This window comes from Aulonocara stuartgranti (assembly GCF_965226115.1).
Source record: "Aulonocara stuartgranti genome assembly, chromosome: 1".
NCBI classification, from domain to species: domain Eukaryota; kingdom Metazoa; phylum Chordata; class Actinopteri; order Cichliformes; family Cichlidae; genus Aulonocara; species Aulonocara stuartgranti.
Genome location: NC_138939.1, coordinates 41161988 through 41187742, shown reverse-complemented (window position 1 = coordinate 41187742; position 25755 = coordinate 41161988). Strand labels below are relative to the sequence as shown.

Genomic DNA, 25755 nt, shown 5'->3' with positions numbered 1-25755 from the left:
ACACCTTATAAGACAATGTTCTGCTTCTAAATTCAGAAAAAACAGATTATTGTACTCGGCCTAAAAAACGTACAATTATGGTATCCAACCAGATACTTACTCTGGGTGGCATAAACTTGGCCTCCACGAACACTGTCAGGAATCTTTGAATTGGTTTTGACCAGGATGTGTCCTTCAATGTGTATTTTAAAAAAATATTTAATACTACTTTTTTCCACTTGCACATTTGCATGCCAAGTATCATTGGCCAAGATACAAACCGCGAGTTGGTCTCTGATGCATCCATAGAGAAATACCCCTCAAAACCATTACAAATGCATATTATATGATCTACAAGTGTAAACAAAGATTGACAAATTTGTACAGTGAATTAGCCTAAGGAGCTTGGAAAGAAAAGTTTCTGGACTTCTTTAAGTTTCTTGAAGGCGTTTCATTTCTCATCCCAGAAGCTTCTTCAGTTCTAAGACCAAATGGTGGAGACTCCCAAATTTAAGGCTTTTTAGGAGTGATCCTAAGAGGGTCCTGGACCCCCAATTGATCCTCTGCCTAATCACACGAGCCAAAGTGTGAAAACGGGTGTGGGTCACAATCACCCAAGGTTTCAGGTGAACCCATTGTGAGACCTTGCCCCAGCCTATCATCTGACTTACTGATCAAATGACCCAAGATATGAGTGGGCATTAGGCGTTGTGTGTTGTGCCATGTGTTTATGAAGTGGCTGTTTGGTCTGAGCATTCCTCGCTGCACTGTACAGCATACACTTGTTGTTACGTTTGTTTTTGGGAGTGTTTTTCTTTCGGATGAACCAATTTCTATCTCAGTGTGTGGCTGAGTCTGAAGTACACTGGGATGTTGTGCTTGGAAAAGACTCATGAGTTTCTCTAACAAACCTGGTACATAAGGGATGACAATATTGTTCTGCTTGTCTTAATGTAGCCAAAAACTGGAAATGAAAACAAAACTTAAAAGTGAAAAAGAGAATTTTATTTATAACTTTAATGAGCCCGTAGCATTTCACAGTTCTCTACTTGACGACATTTGGGCCAAAAAAATTAAGCTCGCATAGATGTGCCAAAATCCACAGTTCAAGGTATAGTCGCCTGAGGCTGGATCCAAAAACAAGTCAGATCACCATGTTAAAGTGCCCACCGAACAGCAACTACAAGTTATGATTACAGTTTCTAAGCTGTAAAAAAGAAGAAGAAAAATGGCAACCATCAGAGCTGCCCCCTATTAGATTTCAAAGTCCCATGTCGCTGTGTTATCAAATTATTCAATTCACAAGATTTTCAGAAAACTTGACCTCTGACCATGAGGTTGAGGTCACTTAGATTCGAGCTCATCCAAGATCTTTTTAATTAGATTCACCTATGGTGTCAATTTACTGTTTCCTTGTACTCTGGTAATCACATTCACAAACTCAGACATCTATACCACCCGCTTGCTCCGTGGGTTGATGACAATAAACCATCTGCATCTACAGCTGAGGGGAAAAATTTATAGTCAAAAAGCTGTTTTGGACGATAGCTTCCATAATCAAGACAAGTTCCCAGAGCACAAGAGCCCAAAGAGGATGACTGCAGAGGCAATCGCACCACCCACCAAGAGAAGAGCTGAGAGGCCCAGGAGGGGTCACCCAGGCCCCAGCAAACAGCTGCTGGGAGGGAGCCAATACACACCCGGGCACCCAGACACAGAACCACCAATGCACCAGTGGGCGGGGGCATCAACCAGGGAGTGTTATTGGGTGGGGGATTTTTAGTGCAACTGGGAAACTGGGCTGTAATGAAGGTGTGATGTACTTCCCTAAAAATGCTACCATATAAGACAGAACAATTTAGAGCCATTGCCAAAATTCTGGAAATTAGCCACCTGAACAGCAGTGTTACTCCACCAAAGTAAATTATTACACATGTTTTCTGACTTTTCTTCATGCAGTCTATTACTCAATTACTTGCTGGCGAAAGTAATTTGTTACACCACTCTCTCGTTACTCTGAAAAATCAACTAAAACGCATTGTCACATATTTACCAGCCTATAAAACAAATCTTTTGTTACAGTTGCACACATCAACACAAATCTCTATCCTAGTAAGGACAGATATGCAATCTTTCCTTCAGTTTTTTTGTTTGTTTTTTTACACTCATATGAACAGAGAACCTGTAAAACACAAAGCAAGCATGCATATCAGCCCAAAGATACTTTAAAGCGACCGCCACAGTGATTCTACTTCAGAACCATGAACAAGTAGAAATAGGCTTTAACCCTGGCTGCTCCTCACTGCTTGTGTTACCTGTTGAAGATCAGGCTCTGGCTGATGAATGTTTTATTTTTTGTGAGTAGGAGTAGCGCACTACTGTGATCAATGAACTTCCTCAGGGATTAATAAAGTTTGTTTAATCATTTCTTTTCTGTGTGCCCGGCACACATGTAGCTGAAGAAGCTTTGTAACTGTAATGTGCAGGACTGTGTTACATTATTGGGTGAGATTCCTTTGTGATAAGGAAAACCTGCCCAGATTGATGGGTTCCTAACTTATATATTATTATGTCTGTGAAGGTTCTCAGTCATCCAGGTCATCGTAGTCAAAGGAGCTTGCAAAGAAAAGCGTCTGGACTTCTTTAAGTTGCTTGAAGACGTTTCACCTCTCATCCGAGAAGCTGCTTCAGTTCTAAGGTCAAATAGTGGAGAGTCTTCAAGCAACTTAAGAAGTCCAGACGCTTTTCTTTGCAAGCTCCTTTGACTATATATTATTATGCAAGTTTATAAAGTTTAAGCAAAATGTCTTTTTTTTCTTCTTCTTCTTCTTTTTTTTTAACGCTAAATTAATTTGAATGTCTGTCGTATTATAGTCAGGAAGTCAAAAGATACAAACACATTAGGTTCCTCGTTACAGTGGGGAAAAAAGGAGTAATCAAATTGACTACAAACCAGTTTACAATGTTCCACTGTTCTCCTACCTAATCCCACGTCATCTATTATCATTTGCCACACACTGCAGAGTGAAACATGCTGTATTTGGCAGGAAGAAAATCTAGAAGATGCTTACATGTGTTAAGCGAGATGTCAGGGTGCACAGTTTACTTCATATACAAATGGCAAAAAATAACACTTTTGAAACCATCATAGTTTCAGTTCTTCTTTTTCTAAAAGAAAGAAGTGCTGCTGCCACTTCACACATAGCTACATTTCAGTTTGCAGTAACGTCCTTTCTCAACCTGCCTCATGAGGCCACGACTGCATCAAGAAAACCAAGCAAACCAGCCATGTACATAAGAGAGACACACATAAGATGCTGGGAAGGTTACTTACTGCTTTTTTGCTCCATGTTGCTGGGAATGTCTCCAGAGTCCCGGTGAAGACCAACAGACCAGTAGGACATTCTTCTGGAGCTACTAGTTAGGTTAACCACTGTTAAAGGAAAGAGGAGGCCTAAATATACCTGTCAGCCTGCACACAGACAAGGTTGCTGTGATGTAGAACAAACACATACTCTTTGAATTCATTAAAAAAGGTCATTCTACCAGTTGATTAGGCACAATTAGCTGTGCAGCCCAAATAATACAAAACAACAACTAAGTGTGCTAAAAGATCAAAATCAAAGAACAGACTTTCAGGTTGAATTCAAAGTATTGAACAAAGGCATTGCATGAAATGTTTAGTATTTGGAGAAATTGTGAAGCGCAGGCCACAATTTAACAAAAATCTTATTGGCCCATTTAACAGAATACATAAAATCATTAAATATGGATTGTTTTTAATACTTGGATGAAAGTCCTTAGTCCTCATAACTATCTAAAGTATAAACTCCCTTGAGATGCTCTGCCAGGCTTATACTACAGTTATCTTCTGTTGGAGCGACCGGGGCTCAGGGGGTTGGGAATCGCATCTGTAACCGGTTTGATACCCTTCTGCCTACAGGTGATGGCCAGAGGGGCCGATGGCGCGATATGGCAGCCTCGCTTCTGTCGGGGCAGCTGTGGCTACAACCGTAGCTGCCTCCACCAGTGTGTGAGAGTGAATGAATAGTGGCATTGTAAAGCGCTTTGGGTGCCATGAAAAGCGCTATATAAATGCAATCCATCATTATTGTTGTTGCTTGCGGTTCTCTCTGCCTTCAGTCAACACGCTGTCATCCATTTGCACATTGTAGCGTTGCCCTATACATTTGACATGATATGGCTAAATATGAGCAAGAAGTATGGTGCTGTAGGATTATCCTACTACTCCTACCAGGACTCACATCATCAATAACCACATGTGTTTGATGGGGGCACAGAGGTAGAGAGGATGCCAAGCTGCTGTGTCTGTGTTCCAATTCTGATCCCCAAGGATCCCCAGAAGGAACCGGTTTCATCTAACTAACAGCCAATAACCTGCCTCAGGACCACATGTAATGTCCTATCAGGCATCATAGTGCCTAAGATAAACAGACATATGGCTCACTACACGAGCAGAGCACTAAAAAGGATGGTGATGTCGCGAACAACACTAGAGGCCAACTTCAAGCCAACAGCACAAGCTGCCAAGTGTGGGATTTACCAAGGAGATGTCCTGTCATCAGTACAGACAGATATATATCGTTATATCGAACAGCCCTATATCCTGATAAATATTTTGGTCATATCGCCCTGCTCTACCAACTACAGCAGTTGTTAATAGTCAAAACTGAGGAATCGCACAACCAGAAGACAACACTGCAGTAACACAGGACAGCTACAAGCACCTGGGAATCGCACAGGTAAATGGGAACCATGAAGAGACTACTAGGAAAGCGACAAACACCAAATACCTGCAGAGGGTCAGGCAATGTCCCGAGAAGTCGGATGATTGGGAAGGACAAGATCTGGGCAATCTACGCCTACACCCTACTGTTAGTCAGATACCCTGTTGGCCATAGGAAGCACAGACAAGGAAGGTCCTTACAGAGTTTCACCCCAAGTCCAGCACCTTGAGACTGTACAGTAAACGGAAAGGAGGAGACTGAGCACTAGTGGGAGTCATAACCAGTATCTAGCATGAAATACCAAACATCCAGGTGCGCATCTGGAAGATGGCCTATAACTGTGGTTGGTAAATACCTCAGGCAACAGAAAGCTGGAAGGACAGGCCCCTGCATGTGTTCCATGCTGCATTTTCTAGCGTTAGTCTGGAGTGCCAACATGAGGTATAACGACTGTGACTGTAGCCGCTGACAGTCCAAATGTCTGTGCATGTCTCTGCTGTGTGTAGCTGCGCAGCAATTTTTATACCCCTAGCCAACTTCTGAATAATATCGATAATAACAACAACAATGACTGCTGGAACACAAGGTGCTTTCATTTGTGGGACATGTCACAGAAAATGGGGCAGACTTTGAAAAACAGCTTTGTTACTTTTTTTTTAACAGTAACTCTGAGTTAGTGGTTCCTGCTTACCACGAGACACAGCACGTCTTAGCACCGCATTAATATCCAACTTACCGCATGCCTGAAAGGTCCAGTGAGAGGCAGAGAGGGTTTTGCAGCGTTGCTGTATATACCAGCCGCGGATTACCTCACAACAATCTTTTACTGGACTTCCTGATTCCACGAAAAAACTTTCCACTCCGGACGAATTTTGAGCAGTCGGGTTGTTTAACACAGAGATTTCCGGTATTAATTTTCAAAATAATATGGATGCCTGGTGTGTTTTTCAAAATAAGGTCCAGAAGGGTTGTAAAGGCTTGTAGAAACGCTTTTGCCCATCAGAGTATGCTTGTAGCTCATAATTATAAAGCCTGGACGGTTTGCCACTTCATTTTACCCGTTAAAGTATGCTTGGAGGTAACATTCACAAAGATAGCATGGTTTGGCACTGACTTTTAGCGGTTCAAGTATGATTCTAGCTCATATTCACAAAGGTAGGATGGTTCGCCACTTAATTTCGTGTTGTGCGCATGCGCAAAAACAACGGTTAGGATGGTTCCCCAGAGCACCTGTTGAGGTCTGAAATTGGCATTTTCTTTTTCAGGGATTGTGCAGATTTGATAAGTGTTTTTTGCGATCGTTGTTTTGTTGCATGATCCAGTTTTAACCTAAGCTTGGTCTCGTGGACTGATGGCCTCACACAGTGTTTTTGATATGGGCGACACGGCGAGGTGCGCCTGCTGCTTGCCGCACAGGGAGGAGGGGCGAGGGATTCTCTGGCATTTAATAACCAGCTCGCAAAATAAAAGTAAATAAAAGAAAGCAACAACCACAAAAACAGAATACATTATGATATAGATTTATAATTTGCACCGATGTGTTTTCTAAATTCTGTCACACATATGCGAAAAGTGAGCCCTCAGTGCGCCTGCTTGCTGCCGATGCTGTGCTGCTGAGGTCTATCACACAACCTCTCGAAAGGGGAGGGGGCAGGGTGCTTCCAAATAGAGCACATTTCATTCATAATGTTGTCAGTTCAAGCCTATTATGTATTAATTATTTCTTCCTGGGCTGTACGAAATCCCAGAAAAAAAAACCCTATACTAATCGAATCTCTGCACTAAGGTGTAGGTCTGTTAGGTTATGTTGTGGTGATTTTCGGGTTTGGGGATGGGTGTTGATACTGGAGTGCAAAATGAACACCAGCGGAAGATTGACAAGAAAAGGTTAAAGCCATCAGGTGCTCAGTGTACAAAAAAAAGAGAAAAAAGGAGGAGGAGAAACTATCAAAAGATACAGGTAAGCAGATGTGTCATTGGATAATGACAGGTATTATGTATAACATGTATCCTGAACAAGATAACATTTCTGCTTACGTTTGTTAGCCACTGGTCTATCTTAGTAAGCAGTAGACAGACACTGATTGTTGATTTGCCTCCTATTGTCATTGTATGACAAATCATAATGGCTGCTTGTTAGCCATTTGCATACTCTCTCTCTCTCTCTCCACACACACACACACACACACATATACATATATATATATATATATATATATATATATATATATATATATATATATATATTAGGGGTGCAACGACACTCGTATTGATATTGAACCGTTCATACAGTGCTTTTGGTTCGGTACGCATACAGTGGGGCAAAAAAGTATTTAGTCAGCCACCGATTGTGCAAGTTCCCCCACCTAAAATGATGACAGAGGTCAGTAATTTGCACCAGAGGTACACTTCAACTGTGAGAGACAGAATGTGAAAAAAAAATCCATGAATCCACATGGTAGGATTTGTAAAGAATTTATTGGTAAATCAGGGTGGAAAATAAGTATTTGGTCAATAACAAAAATACAACTCAATACTTTGTAACATAACCTTTGTTGGCAATAACAGAGGTCAAACGTTTACTATAGGTCTTTACCAGGTTTGCACACACAGTAGCTGGTATTTTGGCCCATTCCTCCATGCAGATCTTCTCGAGAGCAGTGATGTTTTGGGGCTGTCGCCGAGCAACACGGACTTTCAACTCCCGCCACAGATTTTCTATGGGGTTGAGGTCTGGAGACTGGCTAGGCCACTCCAGGACTTTCAAATGCTTCTTACGGAGCCACTCCTTTGTTGCCCGGGCGGTGTGTTTTGGATCATTGTCATGTTGGAAGACCCAGCCTCGTTTCATCTTCAAAGTTCTCACTGATGGAAGGAGGTTTTGGCTCAAAATCTCACGATACATGGCCCCATTCATTCTGTCCTTAACACGGATCAGTCGTCCTGTCCCCTTGGCAGAAAAACAGCCCCATAGCATGATGTTTCCACCCCCATGCTTCACAGTAGGTATGGTGTTCTTGGGATGCAACTCAGTATTCTTCGTCCTCCAAACACGACGAGTTGAGTTTATACCAAAAAGTTCTACTTTGGTTTCATCTGACCACATGACATTCTCCCAATCCTCTGCTGTATCATCCATGTGCTCTCTGGCAAACTTCAGACGGGCCTGGACATGCACTGGCTTCAGCAGCGGAACACGTCTGGCACTGCGGGATTTGATTCCCTGCCGTTGTAGTGTGTTACTGATGGTGACCTTTGTTACTTTGGTCCCAGCTCTCTGCAGGTCATTCACCAGGTCCCCCCGTGTGGTCCTGGGATCTTTGCTCACCGTTCTCATGATCATTTTGACCCCACGGGATGAGATCTTGCGTGGAGCCCCAGATCGAGGGAGATTATCAGTGGTCTTGTATGTCTTCCATTTTCTGATGATTGCTCCCACAGTTGATTTTTTCACACCAAGCTGCTTGCCTATTGTAGATTCACTCTTACCAGTCTGGTGCAGGTCTACAATACTTTTCCTGGTGTCCTTCGAAAGCTCTTTGGTCTTGGCCATGGCGGAGTTTGGAGTCTGACTGTTTGAGGCTGTGGACAGGTGTCTTTTATACAGATGATGAGTTCAAACAGGTGCCATTCATACAGGTAACGAGTGGGGGACAGAAAAGCTTCTTACAGAAGACGTTACAGGTCTGTGAGAGCCAGAGATTTTCCTTGTTTGAGGTGACCAAATACTTATTTTCCACCCTGATTTACCAATAAATTCTTTACAAATCCTACCATGTGGATTCATGGATTTTTTTTTTCACATTCTGTCTCTCACAGTTGAAGTGTACCTCTGGTGCAAATTACTGACCTCTGTCATCATTTTAAGTGGGGGAACTTGCACAATCGGTGGCTGACTAAATACTTTTTTGCCCCACTGTATGTATCGAACAATACAAAATTTTTAATTTACTTTATCAATTTTCCTTCTGACGATGTCTGTGTTGAGCGCTCAGTGGATCTGCGTTCGACTACTCCGCCTAGGCTGCACTGTCGAGCGCAGATCCACTACTGCGCAGAACTAGCGTGTTAGCGCAGTTAGCTAGTTAACGTGTTGGCCGTCCAGCCCCACGCACGGGGCGATCCGCGGTAGCTCGTTAACGGAGATTTGCCGTGTTGTGGCGTTAACGTCATTTCAAATTAACACTGACAGCACTAGTGGGAACACAACGAATATCACTGCACATTTACGCCGACATCATCCTAGTGCAAAGACAAGTGGAAGCAGACAAAAACAACAAGCACGCATGCTACAAACTTTACCCGAGTCATTTAGACAGCCGTTAGCACAGGATTCTCCTTATGGGGACCTGATATGTTTAATATGCTGCTGAGAATATAGCCCAGAAGAAGCGTATAGTGTAGCTTTTATTTTGAAAGAGCCATTTCTCTGTAATAAACTCTCTTTTCCAAAGATGAGTGATTCCTCAATCAGATAGATACTTTTGAGTTAAAATATATATTTATAATTTTAATAAATGACAAATTAGAAAGGCATGAACATTTTTTTGTATCGAAAAAATATCGAACCGTGACACCAAAGTATCGAACCGAACCGTGAATTTTGTGTATCGTTGCACCCCTAGTGTGTATGTATGTATGTATGTATGTATATATACATAAATATATGGGGAACTCAATGTGGATGTGGCGTACAATGCTAGAGGCCAGCTTCGAGTCAATAGCACAAGTCAGTACCAAATGCGGGATCTACCGAGGAGATGCTCTGTGTCCACTGCTGTTCTGCATGGGCCTGACATACATTCACTGATCCACAGCACCAGGATATACAGCAGTGACATCGGAATGCCGTTCGGACTGGAGAAGTCTATCTGGTTAAATTCAGTATGGTTCTGACAACAGTTTTCACAATAAAATATGTTAATGTACAATTCTTAATATGCTTTATGTGTTTATGGTCCCATATAACATGCTTGACTCAATAAATGGAAGGAGCCAGGTCCTGTGGCTGCAAAACAAGAACAAATCATTACCTTTTCGCCACTACATTTGACAGCTGATGTGAGGTATTTGCGCTGTGTTTCAGCTTCACCATATGTAGCACTGTGCATTATGACTAAAAACACATTTATTTTGGTCTAGTCTGTCTGAAGACAATTGTTCCAGAAGTCTTGTGGCTTGATCAGATGACATTTTGCAAACCTAAGCCATGCTGCCATATTCTTTTTAGAGAAGAAACACTTTCAAATAAGTCTTAATCACATGGTCTCACCTCACCTTTGCTGGGACATTCAATCATTGGAAGATGTGACTAATTAAATGAATTCATTACCTGTCATAAATGTCCTTCATATCTCTCCACTATCATTCATTTGGCCAACTTCCTTAAAGCCTCTTCAGATATAAAGAAATCACATTCTTATAAAAAGAGGCTCACAAAAGTTGTATTTTATTTTGTTCATTCTGAATTTCTATCAAAAGTACAAAAGTATGAGAAAACAAGTGCTGCTACTTATGCAATGATAACATTCGTGCTATGACCAGTGCTGAAATGTAAAAGGCAAGGTCAATATTACCTTGTGTAGGACTGGAAACATTTGGTTATCTATATATTATATCTGAAATGAAATGAGCATCCTCCTCAGCAGCAAATATTTATATTAGATTAAATTCGGTCAGAACAAAAAAGTAAATTTGCATACATCAGGAATACTGTAAATGGATGGTATTTCTGCCCAGTCTCCCAAATAAAAACGAATGACTTTGTGGATGTTTTATTGGTTTGTGTCTCTCATAAAACCTTCTGTAAGGAAAAGAACAAACAAGGTTAACAGACACATCTATGTAGTCACCAGTGTTGGTCAAGTTACTTGAAAAAAGTAATCAGTAACTAACTACTGATTACTTCCCCCAAAAAATAATCCCGTTACTTTACTGATTACTTATTTTCAAAAGTAATTAATTACTTAGTTACTTAGTTACTTTTTAAAAACACGATTTACAACCTGAATAGGTGATAAAGCGATAGATCTTTCAGCCCAATTCTACTTTTTCTACATAATCCATCATACAAAATGTAATCAAATGGAAAAGTCTCTTTTTAAAACTTGTTTTATCAGTTTTAATCTTTTAATTTTATGCATGAAGCAAACATTAAATTATCTGCAACATTCTCTGACTTGAATAAATTAGTTTAACATTTAAACCTATTTTCTGCACATTCCAGCACATAAAATAAAATATTTTTGTGTTTACACTCAGTCTTTCAAATAGATGCAAGTAAAACACAGCAGAAAATAAATAAAGTCAAAGACTCAGCGGTCCTGTTGCTCTATTTTCACCTGTAAAGCAGGAGTGGGGCAGGCGGAGCTTTACCCTGGTGCAGGTGTGCCGCGGTCAGTGGAAGAATCCGCGAGTTTCTCTGTGAGTTTCCCATTACGTCGTAGCTACTCGGTGCTTGTTTGGAAGTTTAGGGGGTTTTTTCGCTGTAAAAAGAAGTTTTCTTCCCACGCACAGCGGACACTAATGTTTTTGTCACTTTTTATGGAATCAAACTCAAAGTAAGGTCAGTACTTCCACACTTTAAACGCTGCACGCTCATACTCTCTCCCACAATCGATATGTGATCCATTGTTGATCTGCACACAGCTGTTGTCACGAACGTCGCACTCGCTTACGTCACTGTCATGAGACATTCTCGCAGAAAATCACGGTTTTAGTAACGCAGTAACGCAGCGTTCCTACGGGAAAGTAACGGTAATCTAATTACCGTTTTTGCAATAGTAATCCCTTACTTTACTCGTTACTTGAAAAAAGTAATCAGATTACAGTAACGCGTTACTTGTAACGCGTTACTGCCCATCTCTGCTTACAACAAGCAAACAAGTACAGGTAGTAAGTGGGGTGCAATGGGATGTCAGGGGCAGGGTGGTCTCAAACCGAGCAAAGAAGGTATTCAGCTCCTCTGCTAGTGTCAGGCTGACCTTTGAAGCTGGAGAGGGCTTGGATGCCTCTCCACACCTGGTGGGGGTTGTTGTGTGTGTATAAGCTCTCTATCTTCCTCCTGTAGGCCTCCTTGTACACTGTACACATGATCCGGTGTCCTGTCCCTACTTGTAGGAAACCTAACATGTTGGTGGAATTTGGGGAGTACAGATGTCAAACGTGCCTTATTGAAGTCCTCAGCAACAACATGGATGCCCTTTGGGTGTTCTTGCTGCTGTTTGCTGATGACAAGTTGGAGGTGGTTGAGGGCTGAGATAACATTAGCATCAATGGGGATGTAAACAACAATAACTACGACTACCATTAGCTCGCCAGGTAGATAAAAGGACCTTCAGTCAATGGACATTCAGGTGTTTTTTTTTTTTTGGTTCTTTGTTTTCTTTGATCCATTTTTCTCACATAGAATTTCACTTTCAATAGATTGTTGTATCTAGATAGTCACACTTGATGATATCACTGGTAAAAGAACCCTGAAAAAAAAAGAGCAGAGACAACTAATCAAATAACAAATCAAACCCACTGACAGCATCTTCGAGGACAGACCAAAGTTTATCAGCTTAGGATCATTGAGATCAAAGTGAGCTTTGGTTGTACACACAACTGAGATTTTTCCATGCTTAATTTACGTGCTGTGCTCTTTTGATAAGCTAGAATTCCCTGCCTAAACGAGTTTCTAATTTCAAACAATATACAGAACTCACTGTACTTCCATGGAGCTTCACAATAAATTATTGGGGTATTCTTTGAAAAATGAAATGAGACATCATCAGATTTATGTGCTGCCACAATACATTTACCTATGACAAAAACAAAAGTGGACCTTTTAGTGCTCTGATATCTCATATATTGCCCCTACACTGCTTTCAGCATAGTTTGTTTAAAACAAAATTTGGAGTGTGTGGGTGTTAGAGAATTGTGATGTGGTCTCGTGCAACAGGAAGTGCAGAGCACTCGATTTTCCCAGTTCTTCTCAGACGTTTTCTTTCACTTTGATCGTCACTGTTTTCACCTCAGAGTATTCAGCATAGCATATTCTCCACTGAGCGGACAGAGACAACACATGAGAAAAGTTAGAAAATACAGATCCAATAAATATAATGAAAGTGTATGAGTAATGAAACAGCTGAGGCTTATACCCTCTAAAGCAGGGGTGTCAAACTCAAGTACACAGTGGGCCAAAATTCAAAACTGGAACAAAGTCGCGGGCTAATGTTAATATTTAATGAAATATATTTATTCCTCTAGATATAAGAATGAATCTTTTCTTATGGACTCAAACACGTTTTGCTGAAAAATTGAATATGGAACAAGCAAAGCTTAGTACTAAACAATATATATATTAGCTGTATAATACCAGCAGGCCAGCTCTGATAGTAATTTGGTATAGCTTCGCGGGCCAAATGTAATTAGGCTGCGGGCCAAATTTGGCCCGCGGGCCAGAGTTTGACACCTATACTCTAAAGGGAGTCTGGGGGAGTGGGGTCTCTTTTTATTGACTGTCAGTTCTTTCATGTGTTCAGTAAAGATACAAACCTTTGCAACAGCCCATCCATGGTATAAATCAAATAAATAAACCATTTACTGATATTTAATTATTTGGTTTTCAGTTTGAGTAGAAATAAGCAAAGATTAACATTATAGTTAACCAGTGTTCATGTTCATTTACACAAACTTTAACTTGAACATCCCTCTGCTGTTAGGACCATAAACAGGGACTTTACGGGACTTACCAGACAGTGCCAGTCTCCAGTGCTGCAGACACAGATAAAGCTTTGTCCACACTTTTTGTAAAGACTGCTGACACTAGGCCATACTGTGTGTGAGTTGCTCTCTCTATGGCCTCCTGTTGGCTCTTGAAGCTGAATATACATTGCTCTGGACCAAAGAAACAGGAACATATTAGTGAGCACCAGCCAGATGTAAAGCATGTAAAGTGGTTCCCAATCTACAACAGTGTATAACACTGAGAACAGAAAATGAATGAGAAATTGCATTTCTTGTTAGTTATTTATGACTATGTTCAGTACAGCAATGACTTTCTTTCTGTTTTTATACATTGTGGCGAGGTGTGGTTAAACAGCTGGTACTGTTTAAGTTACTCAATCAGTACCAGCCTACCTGCCCTGCCAGCCTCTATGGTGCTCAACCCACTGCACCACCCCTCTTATGCAACAGAGCCCCAAACCACACCCCGCCAGTGTATAAAACAGAAATAGAGTCTTTGCTTTATTGAACATAGCTAAGGGCCATGCAGCTATTTTGTTGTGTGTTTTCTTCTTTATCATTAGTAATGAAACAACGTTAACGTTAACTGCATTAACGCGGCAAATCTCCGTTCACAAGTTAGCACGGATCGTCCTGTGCGTGGGGCTGCACGGCATCAGCGCGTTAGCGCAGTTAGCTCGGTTAGCTCGTTAACACTCGACACATCATCAAGTGTGTCTGGGATTACATGAAGAGACAGAAGGATGTGAGGAAGCCTACATCCACAGATGAGTGATTAGTTCTCCAAGATGTTTGCAACAACCTACCAGCTGAGTTCCTTCAAAAACTACCTAGAAGGATTTATGTTATTTTAAAGGCAAAGGCTGATCACACCAAATATTGATGATTTAGATTTCTCTTTTGTTCATTCACTGCATTTTGTTGATTAATGAAAATAAGTGATTAACACTTCTATTTTTAAAGCAATCTTTGTTCACAGCCTAAAACAGACCCTTATTTTCCACAGTATAAGGCATACTTAAAATGCTTTAATTTTCTTAATTTCTTATAATCTGGTGTGCCTTATGTATGAATTCTTGTTGTGCTTACTGACCTCGAACCGATTTTATGTGGTACATGGCTCAAAAAACTGCCAATAAATGTTTAAGTACAACTTCGGTAAGCTACGAAGCCACACCACATGATGGATTGTCGGAGCATTATGACTACAGTAGTCAGAAGCCTTGCGGAGTAATCTGAGTCCAAAACTCCGTCCGTTTCAGGTCCCAAAGTCAAACGAACACTGCAGCATCACTGAGAGTTAAAACTGCCTAAATTCTTTCATCTTTAATAAAATAATGTGCATTGCTGCTTTACCTGGTGTAACAATTAAGTTAAACATCCCGGCATCCATGAAAACAGAATTTATTAAATTTAACAGAATTAGAAGTCAGCAGAACGTTAGCTCGCTAGTTTCCATCTAAATGTAATATACCATGTTCTGACTGAGAGATCGGTCAGACTGAGTCCACTGTTAGAGGCCAAGATCATTAAAAACCTTCACTAAAGCTATTTCTGTATGTGCCTATGTGCTCCAAAACCTGACTGAAACTCTTCAAATGAACCATTTCTCTGCACATAAGTTAGCTGTTTTACAAATACTATTCCAATAGTTTTTGAGATAAAAAGGAAGGTTAGTCTGTAATTAGCCAAGACAGCAGGGCCTTGGGTTAAATCCACACATACTATCTCCTTCACGTCTTTGTAGTGTTCATTTCTTATGCAGTGAGACAAATGCTTAACAAAAAAAATCCCCTGGATCACTGGTTAAGAGATAAAAAAAGAGTAAACAAGCAAAAGGAGAGCAACATAATAAACACAACACCATCGCAGTAAGTGTAAATAACAGTAAATACTAAATATTGAATACTGGGCACGCAATGTGCTTTGAGGTAGCAGCCAAGAAAGGTGCAGTTTGTGTCTGTGAACACCCGTATGTACACTTGTATGCACACCTGTGTGGATCAGCACGCTTGTGTTCAAAAGGTTTCTCCATGTAGTGATCTGCTAGGGGGTGTGGGGAGCCACAGCCCCGACCCCTAGGGCATGAAGCAAGCATGGAGGAGATCCAGGCCCCAGACATCCAGAGGCCCCCAGACTGCGAGAACCCAAGGAGGACCATCGGAGGGGCAACCATGGCACCCTTCTGAGAAGAGCTGAGGAGAGCCCAGACGAGGGGTTACCTGGCAGCCATGGAGCAAAAGCCAGAGGGGGCTGCAGTGACTTGCCCGTGGGCTCCGCGCCAGAGCAGACCAAGCTCCAGGCCCAGAGACCTGAGGGCCCCCCACCCTCCGGAAGTGGCCCGACCGAACCACAGGCGCCAGCCACCGGCAGGGAGTGTGGTGAGGGGAGATAGGCCTTCATGCCTTGGAGGGCGTGAGATGTTCCCAGAGGGGTGGAGTCTTAGACCCGACCTGCCATATAGACACAGACGAACAGGCACACACAGACACAAACGTGCATTCCCACCCTCATGCTCACATATACAAACACTCGGCACTCATCCAACATGGAGACTGACACAAATTGACACTGTACACACAATCACACTCCCCAAACATACTCTATACCCCAGGTCCAGGTACCCTCACCCCTAGAGGGGGAAACCGCACCTAGACCCAGGAGATGTTACCCTTTTCCCTGGGGTGGACACAAGCAGACCACCCCTGGCTCCACAGTAGCAGGGAGGCCCTTCACTCCAGATGCCAATCGGACAGTGAGCTCCTCATCCCAGCCCCTCTGCTCCGATGGCTAACAGAGAATGGGGGTGAGTGAAGACCCCAAACCTCCCTCCACCCGCTCATATGTAGTGTTGCTGCGTGCTGTTCTAAAGTGTATTTAAAACATGGGAGGTCATGGTGCTTCCTGCCAGAGGACAACAGGTGTACTTGCTGTGTTGTCGGTTGCAATGTTAGATCACACGATCAGGAAGGGAATAAGCTGGAAAAAGGGCTCTCTTTTTACTGTTTCCCCTCCTGGAAGCAACGGGGGGCTCAGGTATCTGATGTTACCAAACAAAGACGGCAGGCCTGGATAGCAGCGGTGAGACGAGCTGATATCGAGTTCTCTGCCATCCCCAGTTTTTTGTTGGTGTGCTCCCCACATTTTCATTCCGGTAAGTTCTAAAGAAATTCATATTGCTCTTTATAGGCTTTTAGTTTTATTTTCAATGCGCCGAGGTCATAGAAAATTAGAACAAACACCCTAATGTGTGATGCAGCAGAACTATGTTCTGTTTATGGAGTAGCTTATCAACTCCTCCAGAGTAGCAAGTGGAATTTGCCTTTTTTGCGGACGGTGTGTTTATGTTTTCATCTAGAGCAATTTTGGGGGCAGCTGCTGAGGAGAAGTCAATGTTATGTGTAACCTCTGGCTGTATCTTGGTGATATGGTCAACGTACTCACAACGTGGAGGCTTAAAAACGGCCAAATCTTGTACCCAACCGTTTGTGAATTAGATGTGCGCCTCCAGGGATTTATAATTCCGAAACTGATTCGCCGTGTATGCGCTGACTCCACAGACAAGGTACGCGAAGATATCGGGATAGGACAACAGCGTTGGGTCGTCTGGGTTTCCACTCCACTGCCTTATTTCAAACGGGTCCACATTACCGATGCACACTATTTTTTCCAGTTACCGTCTCTTGGCGTCTGAGTGCAATCGGTCGTGATACAGCCCTTTTGCACCTATTATAAGCATGGTTCTGGCAGTCCTATTTCCAACACAGTGTGTTTGTTTTGATTCGTGGCCTTCTGACATGGCGCCGCGATCCTACAATGCACTGCAGCGTGACGTCAACTCCAAAGCCCTATATGTATGTGTTATGAGAGTGTGAGTAATGTGGATGTCTAGGTTGTGGAATAAAATTGAGGCACAGGCAGCCAGAAGAGGACAGAAGGGGAATGCATCCTAGTGACACACCTGCACCCCAAGGCCCTACATTATGGTGGGGAGGGAAGAAAGGCAGGGGCCAGTTCCCCTGCTGACTCCAGTAGACACCCCTGCTCTCTGGAATCCACCAAGGTTAGGGGGCCCAGGCCCATCCGAACGGGGGCCCATGGCAGCACCGCCCTGCCCAACAGAACCTGAGGTCAAAGTCTGCCGCATCTGCAGAAAGCAAGTACTGCTCACCAACCTCTTCTTCCTCTGGCCAGCCCAGGGAATATAGTGTCCGAAGTTAAGCATTGTTTCTCCAGCTCCTTGGGGAATCACCAGCTTCAGAAGTGCGCCCACCTTGTTAGGAGATCTGGGTTGTTGACCCAGAGTTTTGAGTTCTCACTATTATTGTACTTTGATTTTGCCTTAATTTATCATTTCTAGTCTTTTGCTTTCTTTGTCAGAGTTCTGCCTTCTGGTTTCTGTTCTGTGTTCCACAGTTGCTTTCTCCCCTGTCTGCTGTTTCCCCTTGTCCCCGCGTCTCTGTGTTATGTTTCCTGTTTTACTTTGAAAGTCCGTGTCTCATGTTAATGTATCTGGTTTTGCTTCCCTTGTCTCGTTAGCCCTGATTTGTCCCAGTCATGTTTCCCTCCTGTTTCCCATTTCTTGATCGCTCCTTCTGTGTATTTAAGCCCTGTGTTTTCTTTTGTCTGTGTCTTGATCTCCATCATCCTACGCTGTGTGTTCTGTCCATTTGCCAGCCAGTTTGTATTCTCAGTTTGTTTAGTTTTCTGTTCTGCCTTGCTATCCAGCAGTGAAGCTGAGTTTGTATTCACGTTTGCCTCCGAATGTCTGCACTTTGGGTCCTCCATACCAGCACTCCTGCCTGCACACATCCCACACATGACACACCTGATGGTAAAGTATGCCATTTTGCAAGACATACTCACTTCTGTTAATGCCTGTCTCCTCTACTTGGTCCTTGTCTATTGCTTGCTGAAAACAGGAAGTTAAACTAGGATCAGCTTTTAGCAACTCTACTATATTGCCAAGAATTTGAAGCCCGAAAGGGAAGTCCGGCTTAGAGTGCACTTCTGGGAGTACTATAGTATGCTGGAACTTTTCCTGTCTCCTTTGTCTGCTACTTTTCTGAGGCTTTCCAGATGCAGCTTCCCTTTCCTCATTAAAAATGGCAAAGCACTGAAAACTTCTGAGGTTTCACTGGACTTTTGAGCTTGAAGTCTAGTAACAGCCACCAGTTGGGGTGAGTGGATAAGCAGTAAGAGAACAGGGGTCCGTTCTTCGTACCTCGCTTACTACATCCAAGATCAAATCATCGCGCTAACTTTGAGCTCGCTATCCTGGTTCTCCGAACACACCTGTTGTTGACGATTAGTACAGCTGGATGAAGTAATGTGAGATCACTGGGTGGCTTAACAGGGGCTACGCATCGATAGTAGAAACATTGATCGGGAACCCTCTGATTGGTCGGCGAAAATGTCAAAGGAGCGTGCTCGGTATTTTTCGGCAGCAGAGCAAGAACTGTTGATTGAGGGATTTCAGGAGTTTCAGAGTTTAATTAAAACGCAAGGGAACACTGCAAAGGCTGCAAAAGCAAGGAGAGAGGGCTGGCAGAGAGTTGCTGACAAATTAAACTAGTAAGTAATTTAATAATAATAATAATAATGATGGATTGGATTTATATAGCGCTTTTCAAGGCACCCAAAGCGCTTTACAATGCCACTATTCATTCACTCTCACATTCACACACTGGTGGAGGCAGCTACAGTTGTAGCCACAGCTGCCCTGGGGCAGACTGACAGAAGCCAGGCTGCCATATCGCACCATCAGCCCCTCTGGCCAACACCAGTAGGTGGTAGGGTAGATTTATTATATTATATTACATTATATCCTCTTTCACATTAGAGCCACAACAGGACCCACTAGAACATGGGAACAAGTAAAAGTGAAATATAAGAATATTCTACAGAATGGTAATATTTATCACTTATATTGCTTTTAGTCTCTTGGAAAGAGACCCTGAAATAATCTGTTTGTTTATAACAGCAACCAAGAAAAGGGCAGAGCAAAAAAAGACAGGTGGTGGTCCTGCACCCCCTCGTCAACAAGTTGGTTAAGTAAATAATACCCTCACGGGAAAGTCGATATCTCTCTATGAGCACACTGTCGCGCTGAGCTAAAGGATCCTGTCTGTCCCGCAATATACGCTGAATTCTGAGGACTCTCCTTATCAATCTTGCACCTTCCGCAATGGGTGGCTCGCGTATACGGACAGGACATGGCTGCGACAGACTTCCCAAATCCACCTTCGCTTTTATAGCCGTGGTCTCTCATCTTGATTACACGAAGTAATTTACAATTACTACTCTGAACTGTGAATTACATCTGAAATAATCAAATACATGAAATAGAATGATTAATATGGTAAATGGCCTGTATTTATAGCACTTTACTAGTCCCTAAGGACCCCAAAGCGCTTTACATATCCAGTCATTCACACAGACATTCACACACTGGTGATGGCAGCTACATCAGAATCAGAATCAGAAAGGGTTTTATTGCCAAATGTTGAGCAGGTTTACAACATTAGGAAATTGCTGCGGTGCTTCAGTGCAAACATGCTGTCATAAATTGCGCTTAAATAGACATGAAAAAATAAAAGTGCTACGTAGAAAGATATATGCATGAGATATACATGAGATATATGCATGAGGTGGTGATCAGTGCCAAAACATGGAATCATGCAGTGAACACAGCGTAGGGTCATGAGTTAGTGGCGGGGACAGTCGTACGTTTATTGTTCATGTGTCCGACAGCAGAGGGGAAGAAACTGTTCTTATGGCGAGAGGTTCTGGTGCGAATAGACCGGAGTCCACATTGTAGCCACAGCCACCCTGGGGCGCACTGACAGAGGCGAGGCTGCCGGACACTGGCGCCACCGGGCCCTCTGATCACCACCAGTAGGCAACGGGTGAAGTGTCTTGCCCAAGGACACAACGACCGAGACTGTCCAAGCCGGGGCTCGAACCGGCAACCTTCTGATTACAAGGCGAACTCCCAACTCTTGAGCCACGATCGCCCAATAGTACATTTCCCTTTTTTTAGGAAATGACCTGTATGTATCTGTATGAAATCAATAAAAGGATCAAGTACTGCATTATCTTTAGTTACATTGATAATATGTATTTATGGTAAAACAGTGGTGGAATATCGCTGTTGCTTTCGTATAAATGAAGCGGACATACCTGCGTGGCTGCGATCTAATCCTGTTTACATAAAGTAAACCTGCTCCCGAGCAGGTTTACGCTTACGGATCTGTTGCTATGAGCTTCGGGGAACCGAACGATCCAGGATCACGCGAAATCGTCAACAATCATATCCAGCTAACTTACTTGGCGAGGTACGAAGAACGGGCCCCAGACTGAACGAGTTAACGAAGGTTTAAAAAAAAAAAAAGGGTCAACATCCTACAGGACGGCACACAACATCCTGCAGGACGGCACACACCCAGGACACCGGGCGTTTAAGCTGCTTCCGTCTGGCAGGAGATTCAGACTGCTGAGGTTGCGCACAGACTCAAGGACAGCTTTTACAACAGGGCAATAGCCCTAATCAATGCTAACAGCTGACCTCCCTGGGCTTTTTTTCTTTTCTTTAATTTTTTTTTTTAATGATAACAATGTGCAATAAACATACACTCATTCTTTTTATCTATTGAGTTACTGTGTTGTGCTGATGCAGGACAGTTTCCAATCTTGTTGTACTATTGTACTAGGTATGACTGTGCAATGACAATAAAGTTATTTTATTTTGTCTTATCTACCAAAGTGCACCAAAATACACTCTTGAAGGCACAGTACTTGTACAAACCAGACTAACTGAAGTTATCTTCAGAGGGTATGTTTGTTTATTTTGGGCAAGATAATCTAATGATGATGTAGGAAGTTTACCCTATGATTTCTGCCTATATCAGTGATTTATGTATTCAATGATCACGTCAGGCTCAGGTCACGTCTCTCTAGAAATGTGTCTTGTTTTGACTTCATCTTTCCTGCTGTTTTCATCTGCAACTCAGAGATACCTCTATAGCATGATGCTGTCTTTTAATTCAATGAGAAACTGTAAAGAGTGTTATTAAAAAGGAATGACTCTGAATACCTTTTCAATCCACTGCAAATGTAGTTGTGCAGCAACAAAGGCAGAAAAGTGTGATCAGTCAATAACATGATCAATATAAGGTTACAATTCTTAAAACTGTCAGTTTTGCAAATGTCTGAGAAAGGAAATGCACTTGCTGAGTCTTCAAAGAGAGACTTTGCAACCCATTACATGCACAATATCTTTCAAGTTGTGGTCCAAGTTATGCATAAAAAATGTATTTTACTGTGGAAACCACTCGATGCCTGTTGGTAGACATAAAATACCACTTAAATTCAGGTAAAGCTATCCATTTCAACTTGCAGCCTAAAATACAGGTGCTGGTCATAAAATTAGAATATCATCAAAAAGTTAGTTTATTTTACCAATTCCATTCAAAAAGTGAAAGTTGTATAATGTGTACATTCAGTCCACACAGACTGATATGTTTCAAGTGTTTATTTCTTTCAACTTTGATGATTATAACTGACAACTAATGAAAACCACAAACTGCAAATTCAGTATCTCAGAAAATTAGAATATTATTTAAGACCAATACATCCTGGCCAACTGTCAAGTATGAACATGAAAAGCATGAGCATGTACAGCACTCAGTACTTAGTTGGGCTCCTTTTGCCTTAATTACTGCAGCAATGCAGCGTGGCATGGATCTGATCAGTCTGTGGCGCTGCTCAGTTGTCATGTGAGCCCAGGTTGCCCACGCCTTGCATACGTCTGTGCGTAGTGGTTCTTGAAGCACTGACCCCAGCTGCTGCCCACTCTTTGTGAATCTCCCCCACATTTTTGAATGGGTTTTTTTCACAATCCTCTCCAGGGTGCTGTTATCCCTATTGCTTGCACACTTTTTTCTACCAAATCTTTTCTTTCCCTTCACGTCTCTGTTAATGTGCTTGGACACAGAGCTCTGTGAACAGCCAGCCAATTTTGCAACGACCTTTTGTGTCTTGCCATCTGTGTGCAAGGTGTCAATTGCCTTCTTTTGGACTTCTATAGAACTAGAATGAGAGACAATTTAAAGGCCTTTGCAAGTGTTTTGAGTTAATTAGCTGATTCAATATTGAACCTTTTCACAATATTCTAATTTTCTGAGATACTGAATTTGCAGTTTTCATTAGTTGTCAGTTATAATCATCAAAATACAAAGAAATAAACACTTGAAATATGTCAGCCTGTGCGGACCGAATGTACACGTTATACAACTTTCACTTTTTGAATGGAATTGGTGAAATAAATCAACTTTTTGATGATATTCTAATTTTATGACCAGCCCCTGTAGAAAGCTGGTGTTTCAAAATCAGCATTTTTCCTAAAAGACAAACATGCAAAATTTAAATATGAAAATAATACTGACGTCATTGCAGATGACTTGATTTGTAAATGTAACATTTTGGGAAACAGAATTCCACCATGCAAGACAAAGGAAAAATCTTAGCTGCACTGTTTCAACGCCAAATCCTGCATTTTATTTTGTAATAAGTAAAAAAAAAGATTCACAGTATCTCTCCCAGAACACTTAACTGCAAGTTTTTTAATTTTAAGAAAGCATTTCTGCAATAGAAATCAAACACACTGATTCCAAACGTTTCATGTATTTGCACAAAAGAAACATGAGTCACAACAAACAGATCACAATACTTTCCAAACTTTAAATACATTTAGAGATCATTGTTTAAATAAATTCTCCAAAAAATATCTCTTGTTCATGTCACATATTTACACTGATCTTAGCTTCTAGTGATTGTATATCCATGTTACTAATTCAGGACTTTATTATTCTTGCTTCCATGAAAACTTTTCCCCATTAACATGTGAAAGATTGACCTCATGCTTAAATAAGCAGCCTCACGGCTCTTTTTAAATTAGGCAATTTCAATTTTACATATTGGTGTCAATACGTAACAAAGAAAACTGGATGCTGTCACAGTAACAGATTATGACTTTGTAGGTCTCTTGTGAGTTTTATCACAAAGACAGCATTTGTCTTATAAATCCTGCTTCTAATTTACACTGATTGAGACGCTGGTCTGTGCATATTTACTTTGCCCGATGTAGAACAGAGATCATCCTTTCTCAGTGCTCGTGTGCAATGAGTGGGGCAGGATAGTTTTGTATTTGCTGAATAAAATACAGACAACACAAAGACATGACAACAGCAGAGAACTCAACTTGAAAAGGTGGTTACACTGCCAATTCTGACAAGCCATCAAATATCTTAATGTAACCTTGTTCTACCAGACACACGATGTCTGAATCTAGCCATGATTAACAGTTATGTAATTGTGACTTATGCTGGAATGACAGGATGTTGTCACTAGAACAGATTGATCAAACCAGTAATGCTATGAATGTCACATTTGAAACACGCTCAATAACTACATATGGCACAGAAACTGAGAGCCCACCTTTTAAGTGACAGAGTTTCAAGCGTTAACCTCAGTTGCAAAAGTCTATACTGGGTATATTGTTGTGTCATAATAAAGTCAAAATATGTCTGCATAGTCTATTGTTGTCCATGACAAAAAAGCAATGCTGCACTAAATGTAATAAAAACATATTCTTGCTGCTTTTGTCACAGCATCCAGTAGAAGCTTGAAACCTTTCAATTTATTTTAAAATGAACCTCAATCTGGTTGGACAAGCAAACAAAAAACTAGCTGGTATGAAAGTTTGTTTAATTGTTTGGAATAATTTACAACTTGTTTTCATGTTTGTATAGTAGTATTCTACAGGTGGCTACTGACACGATGCTGTTAGCTATAACACAGAATCTGTATTTCCTGCCCACCTAAAGCTCCATATCTTTTCTTACTCCTTTCAAACACACCTTTCATCAATGTGAGGAATACAGCTGAGACAGGCCTGTTGTAAGGAGCGATTCAGAAATGTAAATGCAGTGCCTTTTGGATTCAGGCTCAATATTGTGCAGTAAAACAAATCAGGGAGCGCACTGGAGAATTTGTTGTTTGCTTCTTTAACAATTATAATTAGCATTCATAGCATTTTTGAAATCATTATTATCATTTTGAAATCATAATCATGATCATTGAAGCACTTTGTTTTAAACAAGGTTTAATGAGAAACAAAATGACAATCAATACACTTTGAGTATACCCATGGAGAATAGCATCATGCACATTTACAAAAAGAAAATGAAGAGTAAAAATCCTAAGTGCAGCAAGAATGTTTTCTGCAGTCAAACGAGGTTTCTCTTTTCTACAAAACCACAAAAAACAAACAAACTTGAGGTGTATCCATTTCCATTCTTGGGCAACTTTTCTTATTGTAAAAAGTTTGAATAAAAGTGGGGAAAACGTTTTAATGCACTGAGAACTAGGTGAAGAAAAAGCCCTGTGAACAAGTTCACAATTGGTTTCTGTACCTTTCCTTTCAGATGAGGATGATTGCATAGTCTCTTAAGAGATTTGTCATCTCTCCTATTCTTGTGTTATTGCTTCACACAGTGTCAAACTTGTGTTTTAAATAGTCTTTCATAACCTTTGCAAGTGGTAGATCCTCCAAGAATTTCAAGCTTTGAAGGCCAATACAGTGACGGATTTTTATTCGACACAAATCTTGTAGAGTCCGAGGTTGTCCTGAAAGAAGAATAGAAACAATGACTACACATGACTATCATTGACTCCCAGTAACATGACAGAAACAGAGCAAGAAATATCAACTCTGAGCAAAATTATTAGCAAGAGTAGATGTCTCGTTATTTAACAATTAATACAGTGACAGTGCTCACATGCCCCCATTAGTGCAACACTTCGAGTTTTAATTCTACTTTATCTCACAGCAGTGTTTGCATCCTACTGCATTCCAAGCATAAAATAAAAACAATAAAATTGAGAGGAAAGTTAGATAATCAATCAGGGTGAAGGTGCACATAACATAATATTAATAATATTATCAAATTTTCTTTTTCTGGAAATCAATACACTCTGCAAAAGAAAAAAAAACCCTCACACACGGTCAAAACAGCCGACTGAGTCAAACAAAGGGTTAGAATAGGGAAGAAAGGTCATTCAAATAACTGGATATGGCATCTGCCACACAACCATCTCTCAGGTTTACAGAGAATGGCCTAAAAAAGAGAAGCTAGCAGTTCTCGGTGTGAAAATACCTTGTTGGTGTTGGATAGGGCTGTGCGATATGACCAAAACCTCATGTCCCGATATAAGACATCTATCGTCCGATAACGAT

General features: G+C 41.5%; 2 protein-coding genes across 5 annotated transcripts in view; both read right to left on the bottom strand.

The window, feature by feature from the left end:
- The window catches only part of lrrk1 (leucine-rich repeat kinase 1), a 93039-nt gene extending 87220 nt beyond the window's left edge, over positions 1-5819 (bottom strand). Inside the window, exons 1-2 of the mRNA XM_082530601.1 lie at positions 5464-5819; positions 3314-3412 (exon numbers count right to left, since the gene is read on the bottom strand). Coding sequence (XP_082386727.1) covers positions 3314-3383 — 70 coding nt within the window. The 5' untranslated portion in view covers positions 3384-3412; positions 5464-5819. The remainder of the gene's footprint in view (positions 1-3313; positions 3413-5463) is intronic.
- A 17303-nt stretch (positions 5820-23122) lies between these two features.
- asb7 (ankyrin repeat and SOCS box containing 7) overlaps positions 23123-25755 on the bottom strand; it is a 23096-nt gene continuing 20463 nt past the window's right edge. For all 4 annotated transcript variants that reach the window (XM_082539955.1, XM_082539952.1, XM_082539954.1 and 1 more), the window contains one exon: positions 23123-25145. In XM_082539955.1, the coding sequence (XP_082396081.1) occupies positions 25006-25145 (140 nt within the window). In that variant the 3' untranslated portion in view covers positions 23123-25005. The remainder of the gene's footprint in view (positions 25146-25755) is intronic.